The 12,785-nt window shown below is 47.8% G+C and overlaps 1 protein-coding gene across 1 annotated transcript in view; it reads left to right on the forward strand.

Annotated features, from left to right (window-relative positions):
- The window catches only part of MRPS28 (mitochondrial ribosomal protein S28), a 111,338-nt gene extending 106,226 nt beyond the window's left edge, over nt 1-5,112 (forward strand). The window contains exon 4 of the mRNA XM_014549375.1: nt 4,838-5,112. Coding sequence (XP_014404861.1) covers nt 4,838-5,006 — 169 coding nt within the window. The 3' untranslated portion in view covers nt 5,007-5,112. The remainder of the gene's footprint in view (nt 1-4,837) is intronic.
- Nucleotides 5,113-12,785: the final 7,673 nt, after the last annotated feature.

Consider the following 12,785-nt stretch of genomic DNA (forward strand, 5'->3'; position numbering starts at 1 on the left):
CGCACTGCGCCTCCTCTGAGTCTCGGTATGCTTTTCTCTTTCCTTCTAGTTGTAGAATTTCCACTCAGCCAGCCTTCCTGTGGTTCTGGATGATGTCCTTTCCGTCTTTTAGTTGTATTTTTGAAGTGGTTGTGCGAGGCAGCAAACTCCGGTGTTTACCTATGCCGCCATCTTGGTTCTCCGAGTCCTACAGGATTCTTTATTGATTTAATTATAACTTGGAATTCTAGCTGGGAGTGCCCTGTTTTCTCCCTCACTCCGCCTCGGTGCCAGGGTCACTGTGCTTGTTTCCATGGTGGGGACGGTGATGATGAGGATGGTGCTGGTGGCGTCGGTGATGATAGCTAACATTTATTGAGCATTTATAAGGGTTTCACATGTAGTCACTCATTTCGTGCTCACAGGAGCCTGGGGGGTAGGCATAATTAGTAACTGTGTTACAGATGGGGGAACGGAGCAGGGACAGAGGAACTAGCCGAGAGTCACATGTCGGTAAGTGAAAGGCCTAGACGTGCCTCGTCCGCTGGTTCCAGAGCCCTTGTTTTTAAGCTCTGCACGGCCTCTTCCGGCTGTTCATACTCAGGCCAACATCTTTGAATAAAGTGACCGTGTATAGACTGCACAAGCAATCTGGGAAGTTTCCTGGCATCTGCACTTTAATCTTGTCTGTGGAACAGTGGAAGCCCAGCTGGGGAGACTATGTAGTATCGGGGTTCAGACTGCAGTTCTGGAAGGTCACCTCGGATTGCAATGGCAGAGCCTGGCCAGTGGTTAGAGCGCCAACCCAATACACAAGGTGCGGGTTCCATCCCAGGTCAGAAGCAACCAATGAATCATAAATCAGTGGAACAGCAGATGGATGTTTCTCTCCTCTCCCTCTCCCTCTCCCTCTCCCCCTTCCTCGTTCTCTCTAAAAGTCAATCAGAAAAAAAATTTTTGAATTACATGGGCAGAAATGGAGTTCTCAGAAATACATGACTTCTTTCTTCCCCTTTAATAAAGAGTTTCGCAGTGAAAGACGGGTAAATTGCTCTGAATGGCTGCCGTTCCTTTGAGGGAGAACATTTCCCAGAGCGACGGGCTGCCAGGCCTTTCTGGAAGGGACTCCAGGTGCACTCCTCCAATTCGTGCGGTCATTGCCTGACTTTTTCTGTCTAAATTACTGACCCTACAAGACTCTGTCATCACTTAGGGCAGCGGTTCTCAACCTGTGGGTCGCGACCCCTTTGGCGGTCGAACGACCCTTTCACAGGGGTCGCCTAAGACCACCCTGCATATCAGATATTTACATCCCCTGCATAGATATTTACATGACGATTCATAACAGTAGCAACATTACAGTTATGAAGTAGCAACGAAAATAATTTTATGGTTGGGTCACAACATGAGGAACTGTATTTAAAGGGCCAGAAGGTTGAGAACCGCTGACTTAAGGAAGAACATCTGTTAACCTGGAAGATGGTTAATGGGCCACAGAGTTCTGTCCGCGGTCCTCGACTTGCTGGCCCTTTGGGTGGGCTGTCTGCCCTCCTGCAGGACTGTCACAGGGAAGGTGACAGAGCAGACAGCATCGGAATCATGGGGGGCTGGGATTCCCAGGTCCCACCCCTGCTCGCCAGGTCATTCTCGGGTTGCTCCCCTCCATTTGCATTTTAAGCAAGCACCCCAGGTGCCTCCGATGTGATGGGAAGTGTGGCCACCACTGTTCAGAGGGCTCCACGAGGTGAGATGTGTGCATTGCCTCCTGTGGGAGACAGCCGTGACCACTTCCCTGCCTCACCGGCTCGCAGGCTGAGAGGGAAGGTAACGCTTACATAGGAGTAACTGTGACACAGGTAAAAATCTGGCACCATGACAGTAAATAAGCTACAGTAACAACCCCCCCCCCCCCCCCCGCCGTTACCCACACTCAACCTTGGTCCAAAAACATTAAACTGAAAATTGCAGAAATAAACAATTCCTAGGTTTTCAGTCGCTCACTGTTCTGAGTAGCATCATGAAATCCCCTGTCGCCCCTCCATCCCGCCTGGCACATGGCTTGTCCCTGTGCCCAGCACCTTCGCACTGTGGATGCTCCCGCCAGCTGGGTAGACCGGGGTCAGATCCCTGTCCAGGGATCGCAGTCCTGGTGTTCAGTAGCCCTTATTGACATCCTAATGGCCCAACGCTACTCACCTAACCTGCATTGCAGTGTATTGCTATATTGTACTTTATTATTAGTTATTGTTCACCTCTTACTGTGCCTAATGTATAAATTCAGCAGCATCACAGGTAAGGGTTGGAGAGAAACATAGCACGTTTCAGGTTCACACCCTCCATGGTTTCAGGGGGTCTTAGAACGTGTCCCCTGCAGATAAAGGGGGACTGCTGTACTCCCGATAGCAGAAGTCAGAGGATCTTGTAGACTCTTTTGTTTTGCTTCCTGTCCATTTGGGTGACTCTTCCTTCGTTCAGCACACGTGCAGGCCTGCACTTGGCTTTTCATCTTCTTTACCGGCTCACTGAGCAGGTTGCAGAATTTCCATAATTTTTAGAGATGAAGGCAAAGCTATCGTATTATGATCGCTGCTGCATCAAAAAATGGGGACAGTTTTGTCTCTTGTAGTTACCAATACACTGGCCCTCGTGGTGTTGCTGTTTCATTGTTGAGCTGGGATTGCCGCGTTTGTATGACAGACCCATCTGCACGGAGGGCTTCCTGTGCTCAGAGATCTTCCCAGTGATCGGGACCGTTCGTCTCTGCTTAACAGTCACTGTGCCCCCCCATGGCTGGTTGTAATCCATCTGTGAGTAATGCCCCTAAAAATAAGGAAAAAGAAATAGACCAGTTACGAACAATAGAAGGAGAAGAGAACTAGCATTTACCATCACTCTGCCAGGCAGGTTTCAGAGAGGTTGAGTGAATACACCGTCCGCACAGCTGCCGAAGCCAGGAAACTAGACTTTCCAGACCATCGCCCGCTGCCAGCTCTTATCAGCAAGTGTCTTGTTCATTTGACATCTGGGTACCTGCCGCTTTGGCACCTCGGACACGGATCAGTACAGCCAGATCGTGGGGCGCGCAGTCTAACGGGAGACCAGAGGCGCACAGGCCCCCGGTACAGGCAGTGAGGCCCCACTGGCGTTCGGCTGACGGGCTGCGTGTTCCCGTCTGCTGTCCGGTTCAGTCCCACCGCAGCCTGCAGAGGCCCGGGTCTCCCGTAGCCTGAGGAAGCTGTGGTTTAGAGAAAGCAGCGGACCGAGGTTCCGGCCAGGACACTCGCTGCGGGGCTCGGGTTGGCGTCCAAGTCCAGGACTGCAGAGCCTCTGTCTTCCTGGGCATCAGGGCCGACCCTTCATCTGACAAGGCGTGTCGTGGTGCTGCGGCTCTCAGGAGGGCGTCTGAGGCCATGGGCCTGGTGTTTAAGAGCCAGTAGGACGCAGAGAGACGGCAGGTCCAGCAGTGCCGGCAACAGGAGCCAAGGGGCAGAGGAGGACGATGCGTGGCTCGGCCGTTTCCACCTCAGCATTCAGGGTGGCCCCGGGAGGTCTTGTCATACCTCAGCTTTCGCCAGGTGCTGTGGGACTTGAGGGGCTAAGTTGCAGAAATATCTGTGTCCAGAAATGAGTAAAACTTGCTAACTCGTTGGGTGTTGCAGGGGAGGAGGGAAGGCAGGTCCACATGAATGAACGCTGGTTAACCGAACCCCTGTGCTGTGAAGACAAGCGAAAGCATCCTGTGAGCCAGTGATGTGGAAAATGGCGTCGGTTCACCTTGCTGGAACTCACCTCACTTCCCCAGGGGCTGCGTCCTATGGAGTACACTCTGTAATTGTCATTTTCTAAGAATAAAGCGATGTCTCCATCTTCTCTTTCATTTTTAAAAATATGCAGAAAATGTGATCTCTGCTGTCAGGCGCGCGTGTGCGCGCACACACACATACACCCTATGGAGGGGCTAGGAAATGCGACCAACATTACTGTTCTCCAAACTTTACAAACGGACATAACTTCTAGAATCAGAAAAATAACAAGTCAAATAACCTAAGTGTTTATTTCATGGACCATTCATAAATTCCTTCAGAATACCTCGCCAGACATTGTGTTCATGATATTTCCGCCAAAATCGTTTTCCAGTGGCTTTGGGGAGAACTTTGTTTCTTCATTTTCTGCATATGTGGACTTATTTTAATTTTAAAATTAACTTAAAGTATTCGAAGTAGATATTTTGATTTTTAAAGATTTGTGTTTTTTAATCGGTAGGGATATTTTCACTCTCCCATACCTCTCTGTAATGCTGATGTTAAACTCTTAAAATAGTTTATCAAGGAAGAAAGGTAAGTGAGTGTCAGTTTTTATTTGGTGTTGTATTACTTGGCCATGTTACTGATCAAACTGAGCCATCATGCATGTTATCACCGGATTACTCTTTAATTACAATCAGTCTCCGTCATTAAGTACTTTGCACTTAGATTCTGTTTTCAATTTTGCTTTTATAAAATTTCCTTTAAAAGAAGATTTTAATTTTAGAAGAAAATTGTATCTGAAACCCTTTTTTGTCACCTTGATACTCTCCAACTTTATAAATGAATGATGACATATTAAAAGAAATGTCAATTTCAAGAACCAACTTGTTTGAATTTCAGTTTGGAAAACATTTTTATTTTGGTTATAAGAATCTTTAAAAGCAACTTTAAGATGAAAATTCTGACATAACTAAATTACTTTTATGTAAAAAATTATTAGATACTGGTGTTCATTTTTTTATCTTAAGCCAATACAAATCAGAATTAGAATTTGTATTATAAACTAGTTTTTCATTTTATGCAGAATTAATGGATTTTTTTTTTCTATCTAGGAAATACCAGATAGGAGCCAGAGTCCGCCTGCGGCTGCTGGACCTTGAACTTACGTCCAGGTTCCTGGGAGCGACCACAGACACGACTTTACTGGAGGCGGATGCGGTGCTCCTGGGGCTCCAGGAGAGCAGAGACCCCAGAGCAAGGGAGGAGCCTCGTGAGCAATGAGCGGACTTTGCTTAGTGCCTTCCCTCCTCTGTACAGCCCAGATGGTCACCAGGGATGCAGTGAGAAAACTGAATAAATGACTGAAAGAAGACAATGAAAGCTATAATTGTAGCTCTTGTTTGTTAGAATTTCCCTAGCTGTACCTCCCTTCCCCTTTTTTGTACCATTTTCCCCTTTGTTTGGGAGAGTGTAACCCAGTGGTTCTCAACCTTCCTAATGCCGCGACCCTTTAATACAGTTCCTCATGTTGTGGTGACCCCCAATGTCATTGTTACAAATTGAACATAATTAAAGCATAGTGATTAATCACAAAAGCAATATGTAATTATATATGTGTTTTCCAATGGTCTTAGGCGACCCCTGTGAAAGGGTCGTTCGACCCCCCAAAGGGGTCGCGACCCACAGGTTGAGAACCGCTGGGACCTGTACTGAGCAGTGCTGTGATTGAATAAACACGCTGTGAGAGCTGTGTGCTGGCACTGTTCTAACCCCAAGAGCAGCAGTAAGCAAGTTAGACAATCGCTCGAATCTTGGAGCTTACCCTCGACTAGGGGAAGTAAACGACAAATAAGTGAGAAACATAGTGTATTAGAGAGTGACATGAGCTAAGGACAAAAATAAGAAGGGAGGGCTGAGGATCTGCACAGACATTTTTCCAAAGAGGACAGACAGGAGGTCCGTGGGAAGGTGCTCAGCATCCTGGAAATGCACATCCGAACCCCCGCGAGGTACCACCTCACACCTGCTAGAATGGCTGTTGCCAAAAGGACAAGAAATAAGTGTTGGTGAGGACGCGGAGAAAAGGGAACCTTCGTGCGCAGTTGGGGGGTGTCAGCTGGTACAGCCACTATACAAAACAGTAGGAGATTGCTCAAAAAATTAAAATAGAGCTACCAGTATTCCACTCATGGTATTTATCAGAATAAAACGAAAACACTAACTCAAAAAGAGGTATGCACCCCATGTTCATTGCAGCATTAGTTACAATAGCCGAGTAATGGAAACAACCTAGGTTGCTGGATGAATAAAGAAGATAATGCTAAATATATAAATTAGAATATTATCTGGCCATAAAAAGAAGGAAATCTTGCCATTGTGACAACATGGATGGGCTTTGAGGGCATTATGCTAAGTGAAATAAGTTAGAGAAAGCTATATACCGTATGATCTCACTTATATGTAGAATTTAACAAAAAGGGAAAAAACAAGCCCATGTATATAGACTAGAGAAAAGATTGATGGAGGGGGGGAAAGGAGGATGAAATGGGTGAAGGGGATTAAAAGGTATAAATTTCCAACTATAAAATAAATAAGTCATAGGATGTAATGTACAGCATGGTGACTATAGTTAATAATACTGTTTTGTAATTTGCCAGTTGCTAAGAGAGTAGATCTTTTTTTTTAAAAAAATTCTTAATATATGTTATTGATTTCAGAGAGGAAAAGAGAGAGAGAGAAAAATGCATCAATGATGAGAGAGAATCATTGATCAGCTGCCTCCTACACACCTTGAGCCCACAACCTGGGCAGGTGCCCTTGACTGGAATCAAACCTGGGACATTTCAGTCCGTAGGCTGATGCTCTATCCACTGAGCCAAACCAGCTAGGGGGCAAGAGAGAAGATGATGAAAGTTACTTTTACTAGAAAAATTTGTGATTATGTATGGTGATCGATGTTAACTAGACTTTCTGTGATCATTTTGAAATATGTAAAAATATAGAATCACGTTCATCTGAAACTAATATAATGTTATATGTCAATTATAGAAAAAAATAAAGCAGGTGCCCTAGCCGGTTTGGCTCAGTGGATAGAGCATTGACCGAAGACTGAAGGGTCTGGGGTTTGATTCTGGTCTAGAGCATGTACCTCAGTTGCAGGCTCGATCCCAGGCCCCAGGAAGGGCATGTGTGGGAGGGAACCAATCGATGTGTCTCACATCGATGTCTTTCTCTCTCTGTATCCCCTCTCCCACTCTCTCTAAAAATCAGTAGAAAAAAATCCTCAGGTGAGGATCAACAACAATAAATAAATAAATAACGCAGGGAATGGGGTTATGTCGTCAGACTGACCGACTGAGATTGAACTTTAGTGTGGTATCAATGGAAGGCCTCACAGATTCACTTTTTTTATGGAAAAGATTTTATTTTTCCACTGTTCTATGAGCTTTTTACTGTTATTGAAGTTAATTGATCTATGACATTATACTGGTTTCAGGTCTACACCATAATGACTTGATATTTGTACATCATGTGAAATTATGACAGTAAACCCAGTTAACATTCGCCACCATTCATAGTCATCGGGAACTCACTTTTGAATAATATCTGGAGGAAACAGAGTGAGCCTCTGGGAGGAGTATTCTAACAGAGGGACGGCCAGTGCAAAGGCCCTGAGGCAGGACCGTGCCTTTCCAGTTTAGGGAACTGGGAGGAAGCCGAGCATCTGAGCGGAAGAGGAGGAGTACGTGAGCCTGGAGGAGTGGGAGGCCTTGCAGGTCCGAGTGTGGACTGGGGCCTTTGTTTACTCTGAGATGGAGGATCACTGGCGGAACTGAGCAGAGGAGGGATGTACTCTGACAGACAAGTTAGTAGGATCCCTGGAGTAGACCAGCTGAGTAGGCTGATCAGGAACTGGGGCAGCAGCAGCAAGACCTGTGGGAGACTTGCAGTGACCCAGGTGAGAGGGGATGGCGGCTGGGACCAGTGGTGGCAGTGGGGGTGGGAAGGCTGTCCGGGTATATTTTGAAGGTAGAGGCAAAGGCACTTCCTACACTGGATATGGAGTATGTGATCCAGAGAGGAGGGATGACAGCAAGGTGTTTGGCCTGCACAACGGAAGCGTTGAGTTGCCCTTAACTGGGATAGGGAAGGGCGGGGCTGGGCGGCCTATGAAGAGTCAGTTTGGACGTGTTTAATCCGAGATGCCTCTTAGCCATCTAAGTGGAGGCGTTCTGAAGGCAATTGGACATGTGGGTCTGGAGTTCATGGGAGAGGTTTGTACAGAAGGTAGAACCTTGCAAACCACAAACATTTTATCATGCGCCACTTACGTAGGTCAGGAGCCCAGTGCAAAGGTCGCTACCAGGAGAGTCCCCTGTTAGTCAGGAATAGCCCGTTGCTGGTGGTCCCACTGAGCTCAGTCCCTGGAGACGCCAGGGAGTGCTGCTCGGCCCGCACATGGTGGCGGCCTCTCGGGCACAGGGCACAGCAGCGGAGGTTGTCTCCCAGCTACCTCCTCCAATCCACTGTCTCCCTCCTTTGACATGTAAATGCTAAACATAACGTGTATAACTCAAGGAATTTGAAGATAAGTATACAGCCATGAATTCTGACATGTAAATGCTGAACATAACGTGTATAATTCAAGGAATTTGAAGATAAGTATACAGCCATGAATTCATCACCACATCAAGGCCAAAGGCATCTCCATCACCATGCAGTGTCTCCTCCTGTTCCTCCCCCCAACCCTTTACTTAAGGAGGTTTTTTGAGAGAGAGAAAGGCTGCTAGCAAGATGGAAGTCACCATTGTCCGTGACTTAATCACAAAACTGACATTCCCTCAGTGCCGCTATATTCTGTTGGTTGGTAGCAAGTTCAGAATAGAGAGGACTAACACAAGGCTATGAATGCCAAGAGGTGGGGACACCGGGGTCACCTGTAGGGTGCCTGCTGATACATGTAGAAGGCAGATAACTTTCTGTCCAGTTTATAGTCTCTGGGTCAGGAGTGGCAGGATTTGGACCTGGTAGAGATCACGAGATCGGGTCTTTGGACAGGGCTGTGATTGGGTGAGGCTTGGGGGCAAGGGTCATGGATGTGAGTTACGCACTCTGGAGGGATGTGGGTAGTTGTAACCAAGAGGACAACTGTGATAGAGTGAATGTTCACCCCAGTCCTTCAGTCCCAAGGGTGGAACCCGTCCTACAGTCTCATGATGGATGGGGTGGAACCCGTGTCATTGAAGAACTCGTTTCTGTAATTGGTTTAAGCCAAAGACATAAGTTCAGGAAAGAGTGAGTTGACTGAATGGTAAATCCAGATTTGGGTATTAAAGGAGAACAGGGGCCCTGGCTGGTTTGGCTCCGTGGATAGAGCATCGGCTTGCAGACTGAAGGGTCCCACGTTCTATTCCAGTCAAGGGCACAGGCCTGTGTTGCGACCTCCGTCCCCAGTAGGGAGCGTGCAGGAGGCAGCCGATCAATGATTCTCTCTCATTGATGTTTCTATCTCTCTCTCCCTCTCCCTTTCTCTCTGAAATCAATAAAAATATATTAAAAAAAAAAAAAGGTAGACCAGGGTTTGAAGCAAATCCCCAAACTTCTGAGGCCAACATGAATGGAATACCACGAGACTCTGACACCACGGGCTGGTCAGACCACGGGGCTGGCCCAGTATTGCATTACCTATATTCATATCATTTGGTTTTTAAAAATAAATACACATTTTAGTATGAATTCCTAAGGGGAACATGTAGTTTATTTGAGAAGACCATAGGCTTTCCCCTATGTTTCTCTTAAACTAATTACAGAGAACTCAGATGTTCTGAGCCAAAGGATGCAGGAAACTCGATGAGCAAATGTCATCTTTTATATCCCATACCTGCCTTCTACATATGGAAATGGAACCAGCGTTTGGAATGTAGCATCTTAGCCTCCGGGTAAGGAATTGTGTGGACCCTGAAGTCATCCTGTGGACAGATGAAATCTTTAGAAACCAAAAAATGGCTCAGATTACTACCATTTGCTTCACAAAATTGCCTGCTTGAAAAAGCAACCCCCACGCTTCTGCCCTACTCGTAGTCTCGACTCATTGTGGTCTGGGAAAAATGCACATGAGGCTGTGATAGCAATAATTATTGCAAATGAATGAATAAAAGCAAGCAAGATCCTGTGTCTGTTCCAGGCAACGCTTAAATGCAGCTTTCATTTTAGATGCAGTAAATACCACAGAAGCCAGTAGAGAAAGATGATGTCCCAACTCCCCAAACCATACTAAGAGGAGTGGGAATTCCGCTCAAGCAGGCAACTGAGACAAGGATTGTGGGTAAATGCTGCAAGCTTATTGGTCAGAAGTAATGGCATGTCTCAGTTATGTTGCTGCATAACTATCTTTTAGTGACGCCCAGTGTACTACTAAATTCCCAAAATAGAACCACAGAATGGATGACAATTTAGGTAATCCCATGCCTGTGATTTAAAAAAAAAAAAAAATTCCAGTGCATTAGTCATTTGATAACACCTTCCCCTTTCCCACGTACACTCTGCTGTAGGAATTAACAAAATTCGACATGACTGACGGACCAGAAAAAGTCCTGGCGAATCTACCCAGAGGATATTATAACCCAACTCCAGTGTTACCTTGTAGGTGTGGAGCAAGAGCGAGAAAAAACAGAAAAGACCACAAAGAACAAGAAAGAGTGATTATAAAGCTGGCCCCCCTGGTAAACCAGAACTTAAAGTCTTACTCACATGAGGTAACTTCACAGTGGTTATCTTCTCAGTAATCTCCAAGCCCACCGGGTGGGGTTGGTAGGATGTTCTCTGTGGTGAGTGTTCACCGTGTGGACCGCTTGCTCACTTGAGAAAGGCCGTGATGGGCAGGGAGGACCACAGAGATCCCAGGCTACTAAGGGCAGCAAAGAAGTCCCTCTAGAGAGGAACTGGAGCTGATGAGATAAGGCCCCACCTCCTCAGAGGCCCGTGGGCTCAGCGCCTTCCTGCCGAGGCCAAGGCCAGCCCCGTGGCTCCCCCCGTGCCCACCTGCACCCATCATGGAAAACAGCACCCTCACATGCACCCATTAGGTAGCACAGCTCCCTCACATGCACCCATCACGGGGCACAGCTCCTTCACATGCACCCATCATGGAGGACAGCTCCCTCACATGCACCCATCGTGGGGGACAGCTCCCTCACTTGCACCCATCAGGGAGCACAACGCCCTCACATGCACCCATCGTGGGGCACAGCTCCCTCACATGCACCCATCCTGGAGGACAGCTCCCTCACATGCACCCATCCTGGAGGACAGCTCCCTCACATGCACCCATCCTGGAGGACAGCTCCCTCACATGCACCCATCGTGGGGGACAGCTCCCTCACATGCACCCATCCTGGAGGACAGCTCCCTCACATGCACCCATCATGGGGGACAGCTCCCTCACATGCACCCATCAGGGAGGACAGCTCCCTCACATGCACCCATCAGGGAGGACAGCTCCGCGGCGGCCGGGAAGGGAGCATAGAGGTGGGGCTGTTTCCTCCTGAGTCAGGGCCTCCCTCAGTTTTCTTTCCTATCCCGATGCGGCTTCCTCCAGTGAAGGGCCTGGCACAGCGCGAGCCCTGCCCGGGCAGGATGTGCGTGTTGGGACAAAACACTCGGCTTCGCCTCTATTGCAGGCATGTACAGGCCTTCGTCATGCTCTCCAAACCCCTGGCCTCACTGGAGTCACAGGTCTGCACAGTCAGTCCCTGTGGGCACCAGCAGAGCCTTCATGCCCCTTCTCGCGCGCCCTTCCCACGTGCCCGTGGCCCACAGCTCTCCCCACAGGCTCTCCCTCGGCCTGCATCTCCTGCCGGGCGTGACATGACAAATCATTGCAGGGACATATGGAGGACAATCTGTTTCTCTACCCATTTCTAATGCTATGTGAACATGGTTGCTAGTTAATAAAGACGGTTCTTTGAAATTTTATTGATCAGAAAAACATTGTAAACTCCCGCTTCGTCAGATTTCAGTTGCTAGGGAATATGTACATGTGTGCGCAACCCAATCTTGCCTCTGACACTTGCAAATGAGTTAGTCCGTCTCCTGCCCCCAAACATCTCCTGCTTTTTGGAATGGGGAACCCCGAGCAGGCTGGGATGTCAGGCCCCCTGTCATGGACACGTCACAATGAGGCGATCTCCCAGGGGTGAATGGGGAGCTGCTCGCTCCTGGCGGTCCTGCCCAGGCCGCGCGCTCTTCACCTGTTGTATTTAACGTGTGACCCATCGCCGCCCGCTGTCAGCTGCTCCGCTTACTCACGTCATTGTCGCTGCTGCTTCTAGCAACGCCCATAGTGCTGCTCTTTCACTGCGGGGACCTCTGCTTATCACCCCGACTCAATAACTGGCCTGCAGTTCTGTTTGCTGTCACCTCCCTTCTCTGCTGTCACTTTCCCTGGTGCCAGCGTCCTTCTCTGGTTCAGAAGCTGGCTGCACAGCAGGCTGGCAGGGCTGAGGGCAGAGTGGACTGTACAAAGGCGCATCCGCCTCAGGTTGTCTTTGCTGTTTCAAAGCTTTGTGTCTGTTCTTTCCAGAAGCACCGCTTTGTTTCCGACTTTACAAGTTGTGATCAGTCTATCACTGAAAAATGAAAGGTTTTAGGAAAAAGGAGAAAACAAATAAGAAAATAACGGATTATTTTAAAATGAAATGTTAAGAGTGCCCTGATATAATTTCCGAGGAAGAATGGTTGGGTTAATTATTTCTGCTTTGAAGCCAATTAGTACTTGGGGTGGCATTAGTCTTAGGGTGGCATTGATACTTTCGTTATAAATTGTAAATATCTCCAAGGTCGGGACTGAGCGTTTCTCCTTTTTGTATCTTCTGTGCCCAGCAGAGGGTCATGCACTTAGAAAGGATTGATCTCTCTCTGTTGCCTGTAATTTAGTTGACTTTAGTGGCCATTTGTGTACAAGAGTCTCCACTGACAGAGAAGGATTAGATGCTCTTTGAACTCTGCTCCCCAAGGAAGCAGGCACTTGAGCAACAAGAGGGTGGGCACTCTCCTGGGCCC

The sequence above is a fragment of the Myotis brandtii genome, unplaced genomic scaffold, assembly GCF_000412655.1.
Source record: "Myotis brandtii unplaced genomic scaffold, ASM41265v1 scaffold55, whole genome shotgun sequence".
In the NCBI taxonomy this organism is placed as follows: domain Eukaryota; kingdom Metazoa; phylum Chordata; class Mammalia; order Chiroptera; family Vespertilionidae; genus Myotis; species Myotis brandtii.